Source organism: Lampetra planeri, chromosome 23 (genome assembly GCF_965212315.1).
Source record: "Lampetra planeri chromosome 23, kcLamPlan1.2.h2, whole genome shotgun sequence".
In the NCBI taxonomy this organism is placed as follows: Eukaryota; Metazoa; Chordata; class Hyperoartia; order Petromyzontiformes; family Petromyzontidae; genus Lampetra; species Lampetra planeri.
In genome coordinates, this window is record NC_136129.1 from 5,335,128 (window position 1) to 5,357,135 (window position 22,008).

The window sequence follows — 22,008 nt, forward strand, 5'->3', positions numbered from 1 at the left end:
GCAGCAATTATAAATATACATACCCAGGATAACGCATATCTTTTAAATGATTATAAGAATCACGAATGGACATGTGGGTTACACAACCATACCGAGGGGAGCTTGAGATAGGTCGCTAAAAGGGCAATTTCATGCTTTTAAGAAGTTATGCTAGAGTTATTTAGCATCGACTTCAGTTTAAGGCTGCAACAAATATTCCAATCACTTATTTATTCAAATAAGCAAGTTATACTGACAATATTTTACGACGTTTAATGCATTTTGCCACATGACCAGGTAAATCAATCCATGCAAAGTATATGCAAATTACATCGAGTTTTCCTGGTAATTACTTCCAGCATGATCGGCCGATTGAGACTGGAAAGCAGGTGGATTGCTTCCCTATTCTGGAAAATTGCCAAATTATGCTGGCTGTAAATACCAGCGAAATGTCGTACTCAAATTGTAAATGTTGTAGATTTACTCTCCAACACACCGGTGGGCTGAAGTAGTAACTAATTGGCATGTTGTTTATGTGACAAACCTTCCTGGCTGTGTCGGGTGGTGGAGAGTTACAACACATTTATACTTACACGATGTAACACAAAAAAACTTCATTATAAATCTCAACAATTGACCATTTAAATAGTATTAAAATGTTGCAGCCTTAAGTTTTCTTGTTTCAAAATACTTGTCACAAATATTGTGCATTTACAACTTGAATTGACTGATTCTAGGTTGCAGCCACATTTATTGTAGCTGTGCTACTCCATTACAAGCTGGAGCATTTGTCAACATCTGATCCAGAGTGGAAATACCATGTAGGATGAGACTGGTGACAAAAATCACTGAAATATGGCCCATGGTATGTTATCATCCTTTCAGCGTTTATGGATTATGCCACTCAATCCCCGTGATGCCATCTACTTCTAAATGCACCTCCTCCATCTCTTCGTCATCTACCCGTGTCAGCTGCACAATTGCCGTCCCTATGTTTTCATTCTTATCCCGCACCTTTCTGTCGCCAATTCCTCTCTCAAAACCTGTGCTGACCACTATTTCGTCCCCAGACCCTCCGAGCATCACCATAGCAGCTTCATCCATCATGGCCACACCCTCTCCCAGAGTCGCCTCCTCCTCGACAACTCCATCTTCTCTTGGTCCTCCTTCCATTCCAAACTTCCCTGCAGTTCCTCCAGTTTTGTTGCTGGTGGCGGCCGTTGTGCTTCTGGGCCTGCCGCGACCCCCCTTCTTGCTTTTCACCGCCTCCCCTTTGGTGCCACCATCAATGTGTTCTTCTGCTGCAGATTCCGCATTGTTGGGAATGCGCTTGGGTCTCCTTCGACCTCACTTTACCAGGCTTGTGGTGGTGGTGGTGGCACTGTTACCAGCCGGATCGACAGAGCGTCGTGGACGCCCACGTCCTCGCTTGGACAGGGAGCCACCCTTGCGGCGTCCCCGGCCTTGCTTGGGTAACCCGGTTCGTGTGGCAGTGGCACTAGCATCTGGCATGACTTTGTGCTGCTGCTCAGGCTCCCCCTTCTTCTTACTCTTGGTGCCCAAGTTTCCCCCAGAGCTGCTGCTCGACTCCAGGAACCAGTTCTGTGTAGACACAGTAGGATGTGGGGGCATGGCAGTTGGACGAGTGAGAAGATCCCTCATTTCTGTTACTACTGGGCAATAAGAATGCCCACAATATGGACCCCAGAATCTACTTAAAGGTAAACAACACAAATAAAGGCTCTCTTGTAGATACTTACCAAGGCTGTGTGTCCAGGGCTGTCTGACACAGGTTTGTAGCTTATTTAATGCTAAAAGTTACAAACAGCCAAGTCATTATAGCATTCTAGTTATATAATCATTAACTGCATTTTCCTTTAGCTAACAATGTAAAACCATCATGAAGAATGGAGTGAGACCAAGATTGAGTGGTTTTGAGAAATTCAATTTGATCATGAATAGCAACAATGTGGCTCATGAATAACGTTTTCAATCGGTGCACATTACCTGCCACGACATATGGATCAGAAACATAGACTAACAAAGATCAATTAACAAAAGATATACAGCATACAAAGAAGCATGGAGATCCATGCTGAGAATTATACGGACAGAAAAGGAAACGCATGCCTTTGGCAAACAAATTAAAAGATCAGAGACACTGTTGATTGTTAACAAAAGTGGGCTTAGGCAAGACATTGATAGAAGTAATGATAAGACGATGGACAAGATTGGTAACACAATGGCAAACAGAGAGCTGCTTTAAGTAGAAAGTTTGAGTGACACCACGGGCCAAATGAAACGAGCTGGCAGGGTGAATTTGGCCTGTGGGCTGTGGTTGGGAGAACCCTGCTCTACAGGCGTGAGAGACCGGTGGAATGGGCAGGCCATGTGGGTGTGCAGGGCAACGTACGACGTTGTGCGTGTTGGTGATGTGGTACTTGACCCCACTCTCCGAGCCCAGCTCCTTCTGACAGATGAGGCACTGGTATTGGTCAGTGATGTGCTCTCCCTGAAGAAGACAGAGGAAGAGTTTAAGGTGCACTATCACTGTTTGCACCATCTCTCTTCTGTTGTGTATGTGTGCATTTGCCTGCTGTGCACACATTCACAGTAAGAGGTGCTAAGTGTATGAATTCCATATGTAAGAGTGTGACAATTATAATTCAAATTGGTGCAAAAAAATGAGGCACAGTTCAATATTGATACCAACTAACCTTCTCACAGCTGCTCAAATGTCCTCTCAGCCCAGACACACTTGTGTATGTTGATGAGCAACCCTGACCAAAACAAAACAAATGCATTGTCAAGCAGCTCATACTTATGCCTGTGTCAAAGTAATGAGCCAGCTCTAGGTTTAGATATGGATCCATGATTTACTCAGTTTCCCTGACACAAGTTATCACTTAATGAGAGACACTTGTGTCATGCAAGGTCATTTCCAAGATGCTTTATTCACCTGGTTGGGACATATGACCTCGCCCTTCTTCTTCACATCCCGACGCCACTTTTCCAGAATTTTCGGTAAGAAGTATGGCAGGTCGGGCTTCGTGTACCTTAGCTGCACACGAAGCACATGCACACATAGGCACATACACAACCTATTACAACCAGCCTGAAAGCCGAGTGAAATAAAAAGAATGGGCAGAGATGCGCGAGCGAATGACTACGTTAGCGAGTGGAAGGGAGTGAACGGGGAATCCAAAAGTGAACAGGGCAACAGGAGATGCAGTAAGCAAGTGGGTGTGCATGCCTGGTTGCTGTGTAGGACCAGGTCGTCCTTGATCTTGCGCAGGGGCCAATCGCGTGCCATCTCGCTCACCACCAGCTCATGCATCTGGCGCACCGCCCGCATTGCTGACTTGCGGGGCAAACGATTGCCCTCCGCCCGCATCCCATCACCACTGTCCTCATTGCCATCATCACTGCCCCGCATGTCGTTTTCGCCCCCCATACCTCCTTTGTTGGCAGCCTATGAGAAGCAGTGAAGTAACATTTACTGAACATCCAGGTTGGAGCCCATCAATATTGTTATATTCTTATTGCTGCATTTCTGAGGTGTGCCAGGCAAATGTTGGTACTTTCTAGCATAATACATTGCTTGTGTTTCACAGCTCTGAGGCTTTATAGGTTCAAACCCTGCCCTCTCATTCATGACCATAGGAAAGCATTTACATATCGTTAAAAAAATGTTTTATGCATGCTTAACTCAGTGATGTCACATCCGTTTCTGAAGGTGGTCCACAAGAAAGTGTGTAGCTCCATTTAAAATGTGAGCTACTCAGCCCTATAGAAGTGGGCCACAAGCCTAGCTAGAGATTGCTTGGCATGGAAAGCCTGCCGTGTGTGGGAAGCTAAACCCGAGCCCAATTTTTTTTTTTAGTGGTTGTGGGAACATCATTATGTTTTACAAGGGAGACCTGGTTGATCGTCGTTTACTTTGGCCAACTCATTCAAGTTATTTCCAGTGTCTCTACATTGCAGGCTGTAAGTGTAGGTGGTGCTGACCGGGCTGTGCTTGGCTTTGATGTGGTAGTCGTGTCCCACTTTGGAGTGGTGCTCTCGGCTGCAGTGCACGCACTTGTAATTCATAGCTGCCAGCTCCGCCGTGTTCTTGCCGCAGCGCTTCGCATGGTACTGATACCCCGTGAGGCTCAAAAATGATGCCGTACAGCCCTGCGCAGCGCACACACGCGAATGTGAAGAAGAGCAGGTAACTCTCTGAGTATGCACAATTGAACACAGGGGTACAGAACCGTTTGTTTACCAAGGGCTGATAAGGATTTTTAAATACCTTTGGCGGGCAACCACACAATAATAATGCACAACTTAAGTGTTATCCAATAATAGGTAGAACAATTATGATAGATAACATTTACACGTGACAGAGTGGGCTAAAACTAGAAACACAGTAATTCCAGATAGAAAATATTCCTCTCTAATACCTAACTAGTGCGCCGAAGATGCTTGCAGTAACAAATAACGTTATTTGGATGTTTTGAAGTGGTACACATGTGGTCACAGGGCAGCCAAAATGAATACAGCCTGTGGGTCATAGATTTCCTAGTCCTGCTTTAACAGGTGGTGGCGAGATGTTAACTACCTCGCTTGGAATACAGGAGGTTGTGGGTTCGATCCCGACCCTGACGATGCCTGTATATCTGGAGCTTGCATGTTTCTCCCCGTAGTCGCGTGGATTTTTCTCTGGGTCCTCTGTTTTTTTACTGCACATTTAGAAAAATGCGTTTAGTGTTTGGCTACTATAAAGTTGGCGTGATGAAATGCCACTTTGTGGAGCTATCATGTGGCCATTTTGCTTCTGAAAAAGAGCTATATAGCTCAGTGGGCCTTACCTGGTAAAATAAAAAGTTTAGTATGTCGTGCAAACCATTTTACATGAACTGCATACTGCAAAAATTCTCACCTGCTTTGGACACTTGATCTTGCCTATGCGCTTGATCACCTGCCTCAGTCGTTCCCTGTCAGTCTGCTCGTCCGGCACCTCCCCAGGATTTACCCTCAGCTGGGACAACATGTTGAGAGAGCTCCTTCAGAGTAAACCCGGTCCATATAGTTGAAAAAGTAAAGCTGCAACTATTAACTCCTGAAATAACACATCTACCCATTTTTGCTTCAATTGAATACAAAAATAAACATACAATTTGCACAGCATTTTCTAATGGAGCCGATTCAAAGATCACAGTTAGATGAGATGGCATCATCATCGTCATAAATGCATTATACTGGGTATGAATTACGGTGAGATTCCAAAATGTTGGAGGCTCGATGCCAAGCGTACACTTTTTTAAGCTCTGTTGATTTCAGCACTAGTTGAGAGCACACAGCCAATGCCAATGAGAACCTGGGTTAAGAACCTAGGCGATGGACATCTAAGAATGCTGAGGTATGTCACGGGACAAGGCTAGTAGGTCCTTGGTCAAGTCTGAGCTAAGTGATTAAAAAGTAAAACAAAATACAAAGCAGTTCATAAAAGCAGACAGAAGTGGTGACAGCAACAAGATGAAATGCCATAAACTGTCATAAAAAGACTATGTAAGTGAAACAGTGGTGTGGCAAATGCCAATTCAAATGATCCCAACACTTCACTTAACACGCGGGAAATAGGGGAGGTGAGGGTAGTGGTAGAAGTGCAGGGAAAAAGGAACCCTCGTACGCACCCACTGGTTGTGCTCAGCCAACAGGTGGTACTTGATTGCTGCCAAGGACTTGAATTCCTTGGAGCAGTGCTCGCACTTGAGCCCCTCCTGATGGTGGCACAGCATTTCCTTGTTACTCGTGCACTAACATGCATGACCACGTCATTTCGTCCAGAGTAAAGAGGTTTTTCAAAGGGTTTGCCACTTAATATGCGACTTGTATTAGGACTATCACGAGTACCATAGTTAATGTGAATGATAAAGAGCCAAGGTCAGGGAAAGGGTTATTGTACACAAAGGCTATCTAGGTAACAGTGAGCATGAGAAATATAGCTTGGGAAAACACTACAGTTAAGATTTCCTGCAAAAGCTAAATGGCCATAAAATGCAGGAGAAATTTGGTTAAGTCTAATGAGTTAACGTAGAGGCCATGGTTAAAGACAGCATTGAGAATAAATACATGCCATTTGTAAGGTTTAATTATACTAGGTTTAAACGGAATGGTTGTGACTTAATGTTGGATGCTATATGATTAAGAACAACATACGGCTGCAGGTAGTGCCACTCATGCTGGTATCCATCACCTCTGTGCACTCCTGCCGATGTTTCTTGATTCCCTCCACTGTCTTGCGTATGGCAGCGTGGCAGATGGGGCACGACACCTGACCAGTCTCAGCAATCTCTACACTCCACAGCTCCTCTTGGCTCCCTGCATGTGAACACACACCCATGTATAGGCATGAGATTCGCACTTTACCAAATCAGACTGTTGGGTAAAGATATATTTGCAAGCGCCTATTGAGGCAGGCACTCCTCACCACAAGAGGTGATGGGGCTGGGTCAATAGCACTATACACTCTAGAATCCGTCAGGTGGACGACATGTGACATTTCTAGGTCACGGTGCAATTCGAGAATCAATTCTTATTTTGTCTTATTTGCATTGTCTTTTCTGTACAATTTTAAGCCATCTTAAACTCTTACACAGACAATTTCATGCATGTATTTGTGAGCGCATTTGTGAATCGTGACATTACTACCTTTGGGGACAAGTCACACACAGTAGGAAGTGGGGAACCTATGGCCTGCAACCTCATTTTGCACGCCCCATGGCAACATGCGGCCTACGCCAAAAAACTATAATTATCCTTTACTATCAGCATATTAACTGCATTAATGAGGAAAAACAAGGGAATATATTCTCCCTGGAAACACTGTTGCTAATTTCCCATGGTCAGTCTCCTTGTTGCCTTTTAAGTAGTCCTGAGCACATAGTCAATGCATACAGTCCCAGCGTGATCAAAAGTAGTGTCAAATAATGTGGCTGGCCAAAGGTAAGTAAATATTCTACCAGTCCCCAGCAAGGAAAAGGTTCCCCAACCATGCAGTAAAGACAGGAAGAGCCAATGTTGTTCAGGGAAGATGTGTGTAGTCTCACCAGGTGTGTATGTTTCGGGGGTCTTGAGGTTCTTGCGCTGCTGGGTGGCCTCCTTCACCTTCCTCCTCTTGCCACGGGTACGGTACGAGTCGTCGTTGTCTTTACCGTCGCTTGAGCTATGCGAGGACTGCCGCTTCCTGTCTTCTGCCGCTGGGATGCGAGGGCATTGAGAAAGGATGCGAGACAAGGCGATGAATAACGGCAAATAATGACATGGGGAATGAGACAATAGTCAACGAGACAGCATAACCAATGAGACTGCATTGCATGTAACAATATTTTGGGATGTGACTCTTCATCAACATTGCCATGAAGGCCGTCGTCCCCCCAAGCCATTGGCCATTCCTCATGGTCTCGTGATGCAAAAATGTAGCATAGAGGCTGATTTCATTGCTCCCATCTCTTCGGTGGTCTTACTCTTAAGGCATTTTCCGTTTCAGCTGCCACTCCATTTTTAAGTCTTGGCTATCGGTCATTGTCTAGCGACTTGTCCTGCCCAAGCCCACTTACTTTAATGATCCATACATTTTTACCAAGTCAAACAACATAATAACGTGTATACAAAGTGACATGGTATCGGTACAAAACGACAATACGTGGAAGCAACGTTGATGCAGTATGGTGATAAGACGACGGTGATAATGTATTATAGTCTCACTGGGCAGAGGGAGATTGCTGTCCTCTGTATCACTTCCAGAGGATTTTGCCGAGTCTAGATTTTTGGAATCACCTACAATGACAATTGAAAACCAACATTAAATAACTCAGATATTCACATCTAGGCTCAAAATGTAAGACTAATTGTATATTGAACCACACCACAAAAACATGCGATTTCATATTCGGAGCTATTATTAGGAGTGAAATCACCCGGAATGCATCCAGACTCATCAGATCTTGGAAGCTAAGCAGTATTGAGCCCGAGTAGTGCTTTAATAGATGACCACCACACATCCAGTTTCGGGTTGTTATAGGTTGTGCCGATATGTGGTGGGCAGCACAAGACTGAAAAACCCCCACTATAGCACCGTACTTTTATGTTCCCACATTGATGATCCTCACTCTCACCAACCTGTATTTACCAGCACGGTGAATAACCTGCACGACATGAGGAAACCCTTAACCAAAAGGGTTGGATGTGTACACATATACATGATCATTTAAGCAAGATCAATCTGGGATCTCAGCGGTGTGGGCTCAGTGTTCCGGCTTACCCCTTATTAATGAAATCTCAGATCAGGTCAAATCATAAGCATATTTGGTATTCACACTATTCTTAAAGCACAAGGCTATCATGAAGGTGCAATGTGTTATAGATGATTGTGGTCTGCTGTATTTTCATAGTAGGGGGCAACATTGCTATGCGGCTTTATTAATTACGTAATTTCTAATGCTGGCCCAATTGAAAGTGCAGCCTAACCGTCGGCGACAGTACCCAATGTGTCGTGTGCCATGGTTTCCTTGAGGGAGAGAAAGTAGGCTGGCTTGCGGATGGCGCCTGTGCGACCCTTAGACCGGCCCCTGCGGCCCTTCGTCGGACTCCCACCATTTCTGTTGGCGTCTTTCTTCAGCAATGCCAGGGTGGGGGCCTGCTCACTACAAAAGGGTAGAGAAGAGCAATTGCATCGGCCATAATCTTCTCAAGGTACACACAGAATAACAATACCTTCTTGTTTTTAGAAAATCTTATCAAGTTATAGGTAAAGACATGCTAATAAAATGCAGGATATTCCATTAGTAGTTATTTACTAGCACAAATTGAAACACGTCAACTTAGAAAGGATATCATGGGACCTCCTTTGCCAGTACCAAAATATGATAATAGGGGTTTTCCCCTTTGTTCTGGCAACAAAACAGGTGTTAAGATTCTAGATTTGAAGCTTTCGTGACTGCAAGGATTCATATTCTTAGGTTTTTCGGTAAAGTCACGTAGGTAAAAAATTTAAATTAATAAAAGTAAAATAAAAATCACGACGTTTCGGAGGCAACATAAGCTTCCATCTTCAGGTGGAACCGTCACAGCCACGATAGCTGTATCAAGTAAATGAGAGATTACAAGAGCTACCACTCCGTATATATAATGGTTGAAGAGGGGAAGGGCCAAGTACAGCACACTTTTTATTAATATAGTAAGGTGAGGCTTAAGACTAAGAATAGACTGCATAACAAAAGACTGAGCCTTTGTTATGGAGAGGTGCGGTTTGTGACTACGACTAGCCTACATAACAAAAGTGTGAAAAAAAGAAAAAACTAAACCTGGTAAAACAAAACTGGCTGTCTATCAATAACCTGTAATAGTTGTCTGTCAAATAAGATGGTCCAAATAAGTGTAGTTAAATCTTTTTTGCATGGTTAATCACATATTTCCAATGATTACTCAGTTTGTAACCATCATCACGGTTGAAATTATGTCTGGGTTTGTATATTTGTATGGCTTCGTGTACAAACCTTTGATGGTAGCCAGGAGGTTTGCAGAGCACCTTGGTCCCGGAAAAGACAATTTCATGAGAGCCCACAGAGTTGTCGCAATGATCGGCAACGTGATGATGGTTACAAACTGAATAATCATTGGAAAGATGTGATTAACCATACAAAAAAGATTTATCTACACTTATTTGGACCATCTTATTTGACAGACAACTATTACAGGTTATGGATAAACAGCCAGTTTTGTTTTACCAGGTTTAGTTTTTTCTTTTTTTCACACTTTTGTTATGTAGGCTAGTCATAGTCACAAACCGCACCTCTCCATAACAAAGGCTCAGTCTTTTGTTATGCAGTCTATTCTTAGTCTTAAGCCTCACCTCATCATATTAATAAAAAGTGTGCCATACTTGGCCCTTTCCCTCTTCAACCATTATCTATACGGAGTGGTGGCTCTTGTAAACTCTCATTTACTTGATACAGCTGTCGTGGTTGTGACGGTTCCACCTGAAGACGGAAGCTTGTGTTGCCTCCGAAACGTCGTGATTTTTATTTTATTTTTATTAATTTTAATGCAAATGTTTTACCTATGTGACTTTACCGAAAAAACCTAAGAATAGGTGTTAAGATGTTAAAACACCAAACTGAAACATTTTACAATGAATCATGTCAGCATTAACCAGTGCTTGTGGTCAGAATGCAAACAAAAACTGATAATATATGCATTGTCCTTGAAACTGATTGGTCCACACCAGAGACAGCTTTCTTTTGAGCCTCGTCTCAAACGGTGTTAGACCAGAGGACACCAAAAGGCGTCCTTTTCATTACTCTGACAGTACATTGTTTTTGTGCTGTACGCCTTTTGGCGTCCTCTGGTCTAACACCGTTTGAGCCGAGGCTCAAGAGAGCTGTCTGGTGTGGACCAATCAGTTTCAAGGACAATGCATATATTCTCAGAGTATGTTTTTTGTTTGCATTCTGACCACAAGTATTGTGGTTAATGCAGACATGATTCCTTGTAAAAGGTTTCAGTTTGGTGTTTTAACATCTTAACACCTGTTTTGTTGCCAGAAAAAAGGGGAAAAACCTATTATCTTAGAAGGGATAATCACTGCCCTAACCCTGATAACAGAACATATACAGTGAGATAGCGCTTTGTGTAATGTATGTATGTTTGACCTTTCTTAAAGTACGATGGATGTTTGCAGGTAACAGGTCTAACTAGAATTAAAAGCCAATTGCAATGACCAAAATGAAACTAGGTGATTGTTAAGCATTATCAACATCTCCATGAATGTACTAAGCAATTTATGAGGGGGTGAAGCCCGATATACACTTCATCACAGCACTAGAATGTTGATATAATTCTTGTTTTGAGAACCAATATTTTAAAGACCTCATTCTGAGAGTAGGGGATGGGGGGGGGGAAACCCCAGTATTTTGTATTCTATGGGTCTTTCGGTAAAGCCACGTAGATAGAAAAAATAATAAAAATATCTTGACGTTTCGATCGCAACACAAGCAATCGTCTTCTCTCACCTGAAGACGATTTCTTGTGTTGCGATCGAAACGTCGTGATATTTTTATTATTTTTTCTATCTACGTGGCTTTACGGAAAGACCCATAGAATGTATTCCTGCAGTCACGAAAGCTTTAAGTCAAGACCCAGTATTCTGCTTTTGTTAAGATGTTCATGTAAACAAAACTATAGTTACAGGACACTATCAAATATCAGGATATCATATAAAAAGTAAAAAAAACTCAATATATAAGGTTAACACCAGTGTAACCCAGACAGAATGTAGGCCTCTAGTACTATGAGAGGTATAGAAGACTGTCGGGGACATGACCAACCTCCTGTCTGCGTGGCTCTCCAAGTGCTCCTTCAGTTGATCCTTGTCGGCGAAGGTGGTGCTGCACTGGGTGCACACGTGCGCCATTGCGTCCACCACCCTGGATACCTGTATTCCCACACATACATGCACGCCCGAGCATGCAACACTGTTTTTGTCGATAGGTGGTAGTGACCGGTGGAATTCTATTACCTTTTCATCAACCCAAAGATGAAACTTACTTTGTTAAACCAAACGACAGCCCATTGCAACACACTGGAAGCTGCTGGCCAAAACAGCTGCTGCTCCTTCTTCATGAAGAAAATGTGTCCTTTGGGGCTGGAGGCTCAAAGACCCTGGGCCTCACCTTAGGCTGCTGGGGCAGAGACTGATCCTTCCTTGGTCGCCCTTTCTTCTTGGTTACAATAGCTGGTGTCTCCATATTTTCTGGAGAGATAAAAATACATTATAGCCTCATCACAGTGCTTACTTTATGTAACATCTGGTCAGTAGTAATTGCATGGATAAAAGAGAATGTAAGGTAATGTATTGCCATTGTGCTGGTACCATTTGTCATCTTCAATTGTAGTGTTAATTTGACAATTCCCTTATTTCACTACCAACTGAAACATAGCAAATAGTAAAGAAAATGTACACCTTAGCTGTGCAATAATCTAGCCAATGATTTGATTTAAATGGCTGCTCTAGATGTCAGCACAATGTACCAGCACTGCTAAAATAATGGGATCAAATCTTAAGCTTAAGGCACATTTTCAAGTGTAACAGGGCATGTAGCATTTTCAAAAACGATTTTTTATTAATTTGAAATTACCTTCATTTGACCCTAGTTTTCAGGCTGTGCAAGGAAGATGCATTTGAGACATCGGTGGTAGCTATGGTGATCGTCTAAAATCGTTGACTGAAGTCTCAACATTCTGAAATCAAGATGACTGCACTATAAAGGATACACACTTGTACATATATAGCCCTTTTGTCAATTCACTCTCTGTGCTGTGTTGGTCTTGGCGGTTATTTGACAATACCTGTACTTCCCCACCCCAGGATTGTAACCATATCGTGGTGGTGGGGTTTGTGTTCAAATAACCCTCAGAGCTATGCCGCCTCAAGTCTTGTACTCCTGGTAGAGTCTCCTTTGGCAAACAGGTCTGGAGGGGAGGTTCCAGACAAATAACGATCCACTTTTCACTCTCTCGGTCACGTCATCATAATACAAAAGGAACGTCTTCCACGTAAGGTCCTGTATTGCCAGCTGGACTTAGACCACCACTCTAAAGGGGGCCAAAAAAGGCACTAACAAGGACCAACTGAAGGCTGCCTGAACCCTACCCAGCTGAAGGACTGACGCAGAACGCTGCATCTGGTGCCAGCTCTTCCAGCAAGAAGTGTCGAAGCTCAGAGGACCGAAGTGAGCTAAGTAAAAGGAAGCTTCTTAAGAGTCATGAAGCCAGAATCATACCTTCAAGTTCATTTATTATTTCAAGTTAATTTATTAGGTATAGCCTTGTGAGCCATTCGGCTCTTGAATCGGGTGCAACCCCAACAAACAAAAACATGAACAAAAAACATCTTAAAGTGAATACTGTATGTGACTAAGTGCAAACAGAAAATCCAAGAAAAGACAGCAAAATATTGCAGAAAAAAACACCGTACACCAACACTGTGTGCAATCAGCGACTTCACCTGCTCTGTCCGCAGCAGACACTGTGGGTCGAGTATTGGACTTTACAGTCATACAAAATCCCATAAATAGAGGCAGAGGAGGAAGGTCATCATCGGACACAATGGACAACCTTGAATGAACTTCATCTCAGTCAGTGCGAGTTGGTGGAGGGGAGCACAGACATAATAGCGGATGGTGTTCTGCAATGTTTTCCGCACTGCCTTCATGGTAGCCTTATGCAGAAGCCTATAACGAGGTGTTATATGCATGGTGGTCCCCCACCTAAACACTATCCAGGCTTATCCTGCTAATCTTCTGAAATTGGGCGAATTCCGGATTACTGTGTATTGCAGGGATGCGTAGAAGTACTGTGGATTTTTTTATGCAATACCCTCTGCCCTCCCCCACCACACTTATAAGCTGGATAAATTAAATGTGGCACCTGTTGCTTCTTCTTTCCTCGCAGAGACATCTACATCGTGAAGCTTAGAACGCATGCGCCCGCTTTTGCGTGCAGATGGAGACTGGTCCTGTGAAGGTACGGTTGACTTGCTCGGAGAGCGAGTCGCCACCTGGACAAGGGACATGATACGGTTCCTGTTCGTAGTTCACACACACGCGCGCGCACACACACAGAAGCCAGGCATCAATATACAAGCTTGTGGGAAAACACATAACCGTGTTGGCATGAGTACAAATTCACGCGGATGCATTTGTAGACATGTTTACATACTCACCAACAAATTTGCTTTCAGAATTAATGCGACTACTTCATTGATATAATTAGACTAATTCGTTGATTAGAATCATAAACTGTATTTAGAATTGAGGAATCCGTCCTGTAACACTATCAAAAGATGGTCGTGGCAGTGTCACTGCCGAGAAGCCACATTTTGAAATCTGTTGGGAGATTCTTGAACTAGTACTTACAATTCCCAACGTTTCCCCATGCAAAAACGCTATATTACCAATAAACTACGTGTTTGCTAATCTCTTTAAAAAATAAAATAACCTCTTTTCTCTCCGCCTCTTGAAGACCAATTGTGTTGCGATCGAAAGGTCGTGGTTTTGCTTTTATTTTCAATGTATTTGTATTTATAATTTTTTTTTCTATCTACGTGACTTTACCGAAAGAACCAAGACTTTGAATTCCTGCAGTCACGAAAGTTTTAATTTGACTTTATATTTCTGAATCTCATCCATAATATTTTTGACACTCATGCTTGTTATATCGACACCAGGACCCATATCTTCAACAAAGTCCTGGCTTATAAACATTTGCCAGTTCACCCGCATCAATTAAATCACGCCTGTACTGGTGAGACACTGAATATTGAAACCGGTCCAGATTTGCTTTAGACTGAACAAATGCTGAATTTAAGCAATCACATAAGGCCGTGGGGCCCGATGGGTTGTATATTAAAAATATATTTCAATATACAGTAATGCAAATATGGTGACATTGTCTACTTTCTTCATGCATGGTGAACTAAAAACTCGATATAATCGATACATCGTTACCACCCTAGTGGCCAGTAATGTCATGGCACTGTTACAAGCAAATATACCGTACCATAGCTAATGTAATGTTTCAATATGCAATGTAGTTAAAAAAAAGCCCCTTTACTAATATATAATTTTATAATGTATACACTTGAATTAAACTAAGGTAAATGTAATGTGATTTTTTTGTAATATCCAATACATTTCATTAACCAAAAACGTGAAGCATTCTGTATTTTAATGAAAAAATATACATTTACAAACATTGAACGTAATCAGTAACTTATTACGCCATGCAAATAATAATTGCAATGGTTTTTATCATAGCAGCAGGCCTCAACTGTAGCGCAATAAAGTTGTAAATTGCTCGAGCATTTAATTACAAAATTGGCCCGAAATACGTTAGGCGTCGTTATTTATCGATTATAATGTCAGCATTTGTAATATGTAAAATAAATACAATGAAACAGTTTAAAGCTGCAGCAAGCCCACCACCCCCCCCCCCCCTTAACGTTCCCTCGCAGATAACCAATCGGTTACAAGCGACACGAGAGGACGCAACTGAACAAACACGGCACATCGGGAAAAGAAACGAATCGCAACAGTGGCGAGAGTAAGTTATCCCCGAGGCGTTGAGCAAAAAAAAAGTCGACACATCTTACGCGCACGCGTTCACCGAACAACAAAGAACAGCCGCTGCCAATAAGTTGACGGCTTCCACACAGCCGCTCTCGATAAAATGGCGGCCGAGGCGACAAAAACAAAAGCGCGGCAAGCGACGACGCCGCCGCAAACGCCGCGCAAGATGCAAAAACCGCGGTCAGAAGGAAATTTAAAACATCGTCTCGCGTGCCTGTCGTGTAACCGCGCAAACGAAGTATGTCGGTAGCCGCAATACAAACAAAAAAATATTACGATTTGAAATGTTTCCACCCCCTTCCCTCAGAGTTCACCACCTCCGCATTCGTTTTCCCCTCCGTCCATGGCAGCGCCCCCGCCCTTTTCTCGCGCAGTTCCCGCTAATTTTTTTTAACCCGACGCCATTTTGGCGGCCATATTGGGTAGGCGAGCCCTGAGGGGAAAATAGTCCCCCCCCAACGGTTTCAAACAATCAAGTAAAACAATTAATCAGTTAAAAAAAGCAATCAATCAGGTAAAAATAATCTATCAGTTCAAAAATCTATCAGTTTAAAAATCGATCAATTAGTCTGAGATCAGCCAATCTTCTCATTTGTTTCGTGCATCTGATATGCGCAGAGTAAACAACTACAACGGTGTCTCGCCGTGACGATGTCACAATTCGCATTGTGTGGATCGAACATTGCACGTCCCTCGTACTTTGTGGTCTGCTAAAGGGGGTTTTCGATGGCGCTGCGAGTCGCTTCTCGATCAGCCCCGGGACGAACCCAGCCGTAAGCTGTACCAACTCGTCATAGCCGTCAACCCCCGTGTCAGTATCTCATCACAGACCAATTTAGACCTCGTTGGTCAACCCCGTGCCCCTCATACATCTCAACGTTTATCCTACAAAGTCCCGTAACAAGGGAGAAGCACGAACACATGTCTACTCAATTTCCCTGTACAATAATGCGGGTTATCAGGTACGCCACGGTCACATCGCTGGTGGCAACAGCAAAAGCGCGCCACCGCGCAAAATACGAAAACCGCGAGCAGAGGAAACAGAAAAAAAACATCGTCACGTGATGCCTGCCGTGTAACCACGCAAACCAAGTTAAAATCCGTCGAAATTTACGAGAAAATATATTACGTTTGAAATTCGTTATCCCGCCTCAAGAGTTCGGACACCTTCTCGCCTTCGTTTTACCGCCGTAAATGGAAGCCCCGCCCCCTCGAAGACACGCCCCTCTTAAGGGCCCGCCCCCTCCTAAGGCCACGCCTTCCCTCGAAGCCACACCCTCTCGAGGCCACGCCTTCCCTCGAGGCCACGCCCTCCCTTGAGGCCACGCCCCCTCTCGAGGCCCCGCCTTTTTAAAAATCTGACGCTTTTCCGGCGACCATCTTGGGTTGGTTCTCGATTTGAAGCTTTAGTGACTGCAAGGATTCATATTCTTAGGTTTTTTCGGTAAAGTCACGTAGGTAAAAAATAAAAATTAATAAAAGTAAAATAAAAATCAAATAAAAATCACGTAGGTAAAAAATAAAAAAATAATAAAAGTAAAATAAAAATAACCGATTTTTATTTTATTTTTATTTTACTTTTATTAATTTATATTTTTACCTACGTGCTTTACCGAAAAAAACCTAAGAATATGAATCTTGGGTTGGGTTGGGTAACCCCGAGGGGGGGGGACTTATCCCCTCTTTAAGGGTTTCAATCAATCAGTTTAACAATCAATCAGTTTAACAATCAATTAGTCAGTCTTTAAACAATCAGTCAATCTTGTCCTTATTTGCTTCGTACGTCTGATTGCGTTTGTGCGTAATATGCGCAGAGCAACAACTGCAATGGCTACGTTCAGGTGGTCTAAGCCAGACGATTTCACAATTTGCATTGTGTGGATCGGGCATTGCGTCCCTCTCATACTTTGTGGTCTGCTAAAGGGGTTTTCGATGTCGCTGCGAGTCGCCGTGGAGTCGTTTCTTGGTCATCTCCTGGGACGAACATTGCCTTATTGGCCACCCCGTGCCCCTGATAAATCTCAAAGTTCATCCGACAAAGTCCCATCACAGGGCAGAAACACAACGAAATAGACACTTTTTTAATACTCAATTTCCCTGTACAAGAATTCGGATAAACAGTGTGGGTTGACAGGTTATGCCACGGCAATATAGCTGGTGGCAACAACAAACACACAATCATCAACACGTGCGTCATTCACAATGTGCCCTTAAAAGGAAACGTTAAACAGGCGACGTTTCGGGCAATGGGCCTTCTTCATAATACATATACCGGAAAGATTATGCGTGATTTGGAGAAATTATTTGGTGGTGATGCTGCTGCTGCTGCGATGGCAGTAGTGCCACAAACACAACAAAAACGGTACAACTGCCATCGACAACTTCCTGAAAGAAAAAATATATATAATCGGCGACTTTTCGGACAATGTCCCTTCTGCTCTGATTAAAAAAGGGGGCCATTGTCCAAGGCGTCGCAGATTCTATATATTTTTTTAAGGCTGTGTAGTTGACGTGTTGTGTTTCGACTGAATTCATTCAAAGTTGCATATTACATCTTATGCGCATTCAAACAATATTTCTTCATGAACAATGTGTTAATTGGCATATAAAGTTACACTCTTCGTAGCTATCACTTAACAGACAATCAATTCAATGACCAAAAGGCATTAGTAAATAAACGAATTAGTATTAAAATTATTAATTGTTGCTGGCACGCTGAATTTTGGGTCACCCTTTTGTAGTGAGGTCAACGAGAGCCTTCATTAGCATAACGACTTCGTGCTACATTCCTGGGCCGAATAGATTCTTTAGATTATTTGGCTGCTATAAATTTCCACGTAATACGCCACTATGTTGAGCAATCATTTGTAAGAGCCAGGTCGCTTCTGAAAAAGAAGCTAATCGCTCAGTGGGCTTTACCTGGTAAAATAAACAAAAATAGGAACATTTTATTTGTGTATATTTATAGTTTGTGATTTGCTCACCTTTCCCGTACTATTTTGTACTCCTAATGTTTGTTCTAGATTTGAAGTGCTTTCGCTAAGTTGTCCCCACCTGAAGAAGGACGCTTGTGTTGCGCCCGAAACGTGACTTACCGAAAAAACCAAAGACTATTGTTTGTTGTAACGGTCTGAACCCGCCCCTACTGAATATCTGTGAAAAAGAGCTTTATAGCTCATCGGATTTCTCCAGTTTAAATAAATAAACTGTTCGCCTTTTGGCGTTGTTCTCTGTTATGACACTGGTGAGACTGGCCTCTAAAGAAGGCTGTTGTGGTGTAGGCCAATCAGTTTCAAAGACGATGACCAGAGATTGTCAGAGCACGTTCAGTTTGCATGTTCACCACAAGGACTGTGTGTGATTAAATGCAGATATGATTCCTTGCAAAAGGTTTCCATTTGGTGTTTGAACATCTTAAGACTCGTTTTATTGCCAGAAAGGATAAAGTCGATTATAAAAAATGTCATACTTTAAATAAATCGATTCTGATTCTGAGCTGGAAGGGGAAGTGGTGGGACGGGGGAATTCATATCCGATGACCTCACACCCCTTCACATTATGACGTGCGCCCTTAGTAATATGGCGGCTATGTACATGATATCGTTTTCCTGAGGGTACGAATAAAATAATCTACACGCGCAGTGCTTTATGTAATACAAAAAGGGTTGAGGCATCACCTTAGCAGTGTAGTGCACGAGCACAAACTCGCCACACTTTGCTCAGAGGTTTTCATCCGAAAATAATATTGATAAAGTGACGTTTCGGGGGCAGTGACCCACCCTCCTTTAGAGTAGAGTTGGACTGAAGAAAATGTGATTTGTATAGGCATTAAACCACTGATTTTTACACCGTGGGGCCCTGAGGCAATGCTACACGTTATGACCCAGTTTAGAATTGAAATCAAAGTTTCCCAATTCTATGTGTTGCATATGGCAGCAATATGGTCAGAAGCTAATGCCAACGTGGAAGTCTGCTAGCCACAATTAGAGTGATTCAGGAGAGAGTTCGTGTAGTTTTGCTGTTCCCTCCGTTGAAGGAGCGCAGACTACAATGGTTTATGATACGGTCCATAGTTTGGGTTACATGGTCACAATCGCACTGTGGCTTGTCTGTAATTAATCTCTATGTTTCCCTATGGGTATCTATGTTTATCTCTATGAGTCTCTAAGTATTTATATGGGTCTCCTATCTCTGCGCGTCTCTGGTTTTACGATATGATCCAGTCTGCTTTGTATGGCCACAGTTGCACAACAGTTACACAACTGGCTTATCTGGAATGGTCTATTCATGTAGATGTGTAGTGACATCGCGGGATGTCACTGTGTGGTATCGGCCCTAGAGAGACACGGCGTGCGATGTGGCGACATCACGGACACCACTTGGATGTGGGTGCAGTACCGGCCCTAGAGGGGCTTGGTGAGCGCTGATCGATAGCGCTGGATGGTACTACGATCGGCGTGCAGTGCCGGCCCCTACAGGATAGGGTGTGGGAGTGCCGGCCATGGACATGGGGTTACTATAGGCCGTGGCACTCTGGTTGACCCCAGAGGACACGTGACCGGTTAAGTCTACACAGGGGCCCCAAGTGGGGGCTAGGGGTGGTCACGTGGTCAGAATCGAGATCCTGCTCGAGGATTCTGGAAGGTGGGCGTGGCCAAGGGCGGAGCCAGCCACGCCGCAGAGGATAACAGGACCCTGCGGGGTGGGCTGGTAGGAACGAATAACCAAAGAATTTAAACATAATGTATTATTACACTTGTTTAGCCAGGAAAGCCCCACTGAGTCTAAAGGTTTTTGTAGGGTCCTGCCAAGTGTTTGGAGTAGGGGGCGATGTTGCTACACCGAATCGGACGATACAAAGGGAGAGTGTGAGGCCTAAGTCTAGGCTTTAGGCCTAGCTGTAGGCTTTAGGGCGCCGTAAGTTAATTTGTAATTTACCTGTTTTTATAATTCATGTAAAAGCTTTAAATTTAAATGTATCTATTTAAAAGCATCAGGGAATGTAACATTGATAAACATAACTCCCTTGCACACACGCAGGGGAACGATACGAAGGGAGAGTTTGAGGCGTTGTTCGAGGCTTGAGGCCTAGCTGTAGGCTTTAGGCCGTCGAGAGTTAATTTTTAATTTAAATGTTTTTATTATTTATGTAAAAGCTTTAAATTTAAATGTTTCTATTTAAAAGCATTAGGGAATGTAACATTGTTAAACATTAACTCCCTTGCACACACGCGGGGTTACGATACGAAGGGAGACTTTGAGGCCCAGTTCTAGGCTTTAGGCCTAGCTGTAGGCTTTAGGGCGCTGTGAGTTTTTTTTATTTAATTTCAAAGTTTTAATTAAAAGCTATCTCAGGGAATTATAAGGGAATGGTACACGTGTTTAGCCAGGAAAGCCTCATTAATTTAAATGTTTTAATTAAAAGCTATCTGAGGGAATTATAAGGCAGGAAAGCCTCACAGAGTCTAAAGGTTTTTGTAGGGTCATGCCAAGTGTTTGCAGTAGGGGGCGATGTTGCTACACGGACGGACGGACGGACGAAATAATCTATTGGTGGCTGGTCCACTTCGTTCCTACCAGTATAAGCCGGGTCCCCTAGAAGGAACGGCTGCTGTTGTTCATCCTGAAGAATCCTTCGTCTACGTTCTACGTCCTACAGAGTCTCCAACACGTGGACCTGGACCCAAGTTGTGGTCCTGTCCGTTGTAGCTAGTTACCGTGTAATTAGTGTAGTTAGCCTGGTGGTCACCACCATAGGTTGTTATTCTGTCAAGGGGCAGTTACCCCGTGTGTTGGTGTTAATAAATGTGTTGCCTCCAAAGAGTGCGTCTGCGACTCAGTTGAACTCACTACAGATGTCGAGATCGGCCTGTAAGATGTACTAGTGCGGTTGATGATTACACTGGTGTGTTCGAAGAATATCAAGTTTCCCAATCAAGAGCATAAAACAAAAACATTAAAAATAACCGTGTATCCATCAGCTCCATTTAACAGGAAAATCAAAGGTTATCACACAAGTGCATTCAGGAAAGTCTGGCACTGGTGCAGAGGTCATAATTAAGCCATGCCCATTGCCTCTCTCGCTAGCATGGTGAAGTATGGTCAAATGAACCGCATGACCGATATGATGTGGAGGTCTGAATCCAGACGTGGACTGATAAAAGGGCTGGGAATATTGTTCTAAAAGAAGTATATCTCTACAAATTGCGCCAGCTCTGATGTAAGCCTATTAAGCTATTACAATGATTTAGTTTTCTTTTTATTATTGTGTTAGTTGTCACGAGGATACAAGTCTTGCATATTCACTGTCTGCAACTGAAGTTGGCCAGGACTCCACCACTATCGCTGGTGTCTCACGTAGGTATTTGGTTGGTTTCCCTGTGGGATTCACAGAGAGCCGATTGTTTGAAATGGTAATTGAGAGGTAACAGTGTGGGTCAGAGGTCAGAGCGCTGAGCGAGCTTCCGCTAAGATCCTGGGTTTAAATCCAGGCAGTCACCTTTGATAAAACCAGATTTTCAAGTGTAGTGAGTTCACGGTGTCAGACCGGTCACCAAAGAATGCGTAACATTTGTTTAAAGTCCGACTCTGAAAATGCAAAATATTGGTTTGCCATACGACAAACATTACTCTCAGTGGCATAGCGAGGAGGAAAAGTGCTGCCCTCCTCCTACCTTACATGGGCCATTCTCCGACACGAAGGGTTTCACTGCTCCGTGAGAGATCCGAACGGATACTTCGTTCCGTGAGATGACGTATATTGTACAAGTGGGATAAAATTGGGTTAAATGTTTTAAATGTAAAAAAAAAATAATGAGAATATTGAGTGTTACACTCCCCTATGCGTGGGGTTTAT

At 43.2% G+C, this 22,008-nt stretch overlaps 1 protein-coding gene across 12 annotated transcripts; it reads right to left on the minus strand.

The window, feature by feature from the left end:
* Positions 1-190: 190 nt before the first annotated feature.
* LOC144726299 (zinc finger protein 512-like) lies at positions 191-16,384 on the minus strand. 12 transcript variants are annotated; one of them, XM_078604874.1, is made up of 16 exons: positions 16,282-16,384; positions 13,453-13,607; positions 11,697-11,776; positions 11,352-11,458; positions 8,509-8,669; positions 7,732-7,803; positions 7,074-7,223; positions 6,221-6,345; positions 5,658-5,744; positions 4,904-5,002; positions 3,988-4,155; positions 3,233-3,451; positions 2,939-3,040; positions 2,697-2,759; positions 2,393-2,491; positions 191-1,581 (listed from the first exon to the last, which is right to left on the minus strand). In XM_078604874.1, the coding sequence occupies exons 2-16, from the start codon at positions 13,595-13,597 to the stop codon at positions 1,327-1,329; spliced, it is 1,932 nt and encodes a 643-aa protein (XP_078461000.1). In that variant the 5' UTR covers positions 13,598-13,607; positions 16,282-16,384; the 3' UTR covers positions 191-1,326. The 12 variants fall into 12 exon arrangements, with proteins under 12 accessions (XP_078461000.1, XP_078461001.1, XP_078461006.1 ...); XM_078604875.1 differs by lacking the exon at positions 16,282-16,384 and adding an exon at positions 15,429-16,169; XM_078604880.1 differs by lacking the exon at positions 16,282-16,384 and adding an exon at positions 15,470-15,492 and having other exon boundaries at positions 8,620-8,669.
* Positions 16,385-22,008: the final 5,624 nt, after the last annotated feature.

Excerpts from the sequence above, each read along its gene's own strand:
- LOC144726299 (XM_078604873.1), bottom strand. Across the intron at positions 6,346-7,073 it reads CCCCGAAACATACACACCTG|GGAGCCAAGAGGAGCTGTGG; the intron begins GTGAGACTACAC and ends GTTCACATGCAG. Across the intron at positions 4,156-4,903 it reads AGATCAAGTGTCCAAAGCAG|GGCTGTACGGCATCATTTTT; the intron begins GTGAGAATTTTT and ends TGCGCTGCGCAG.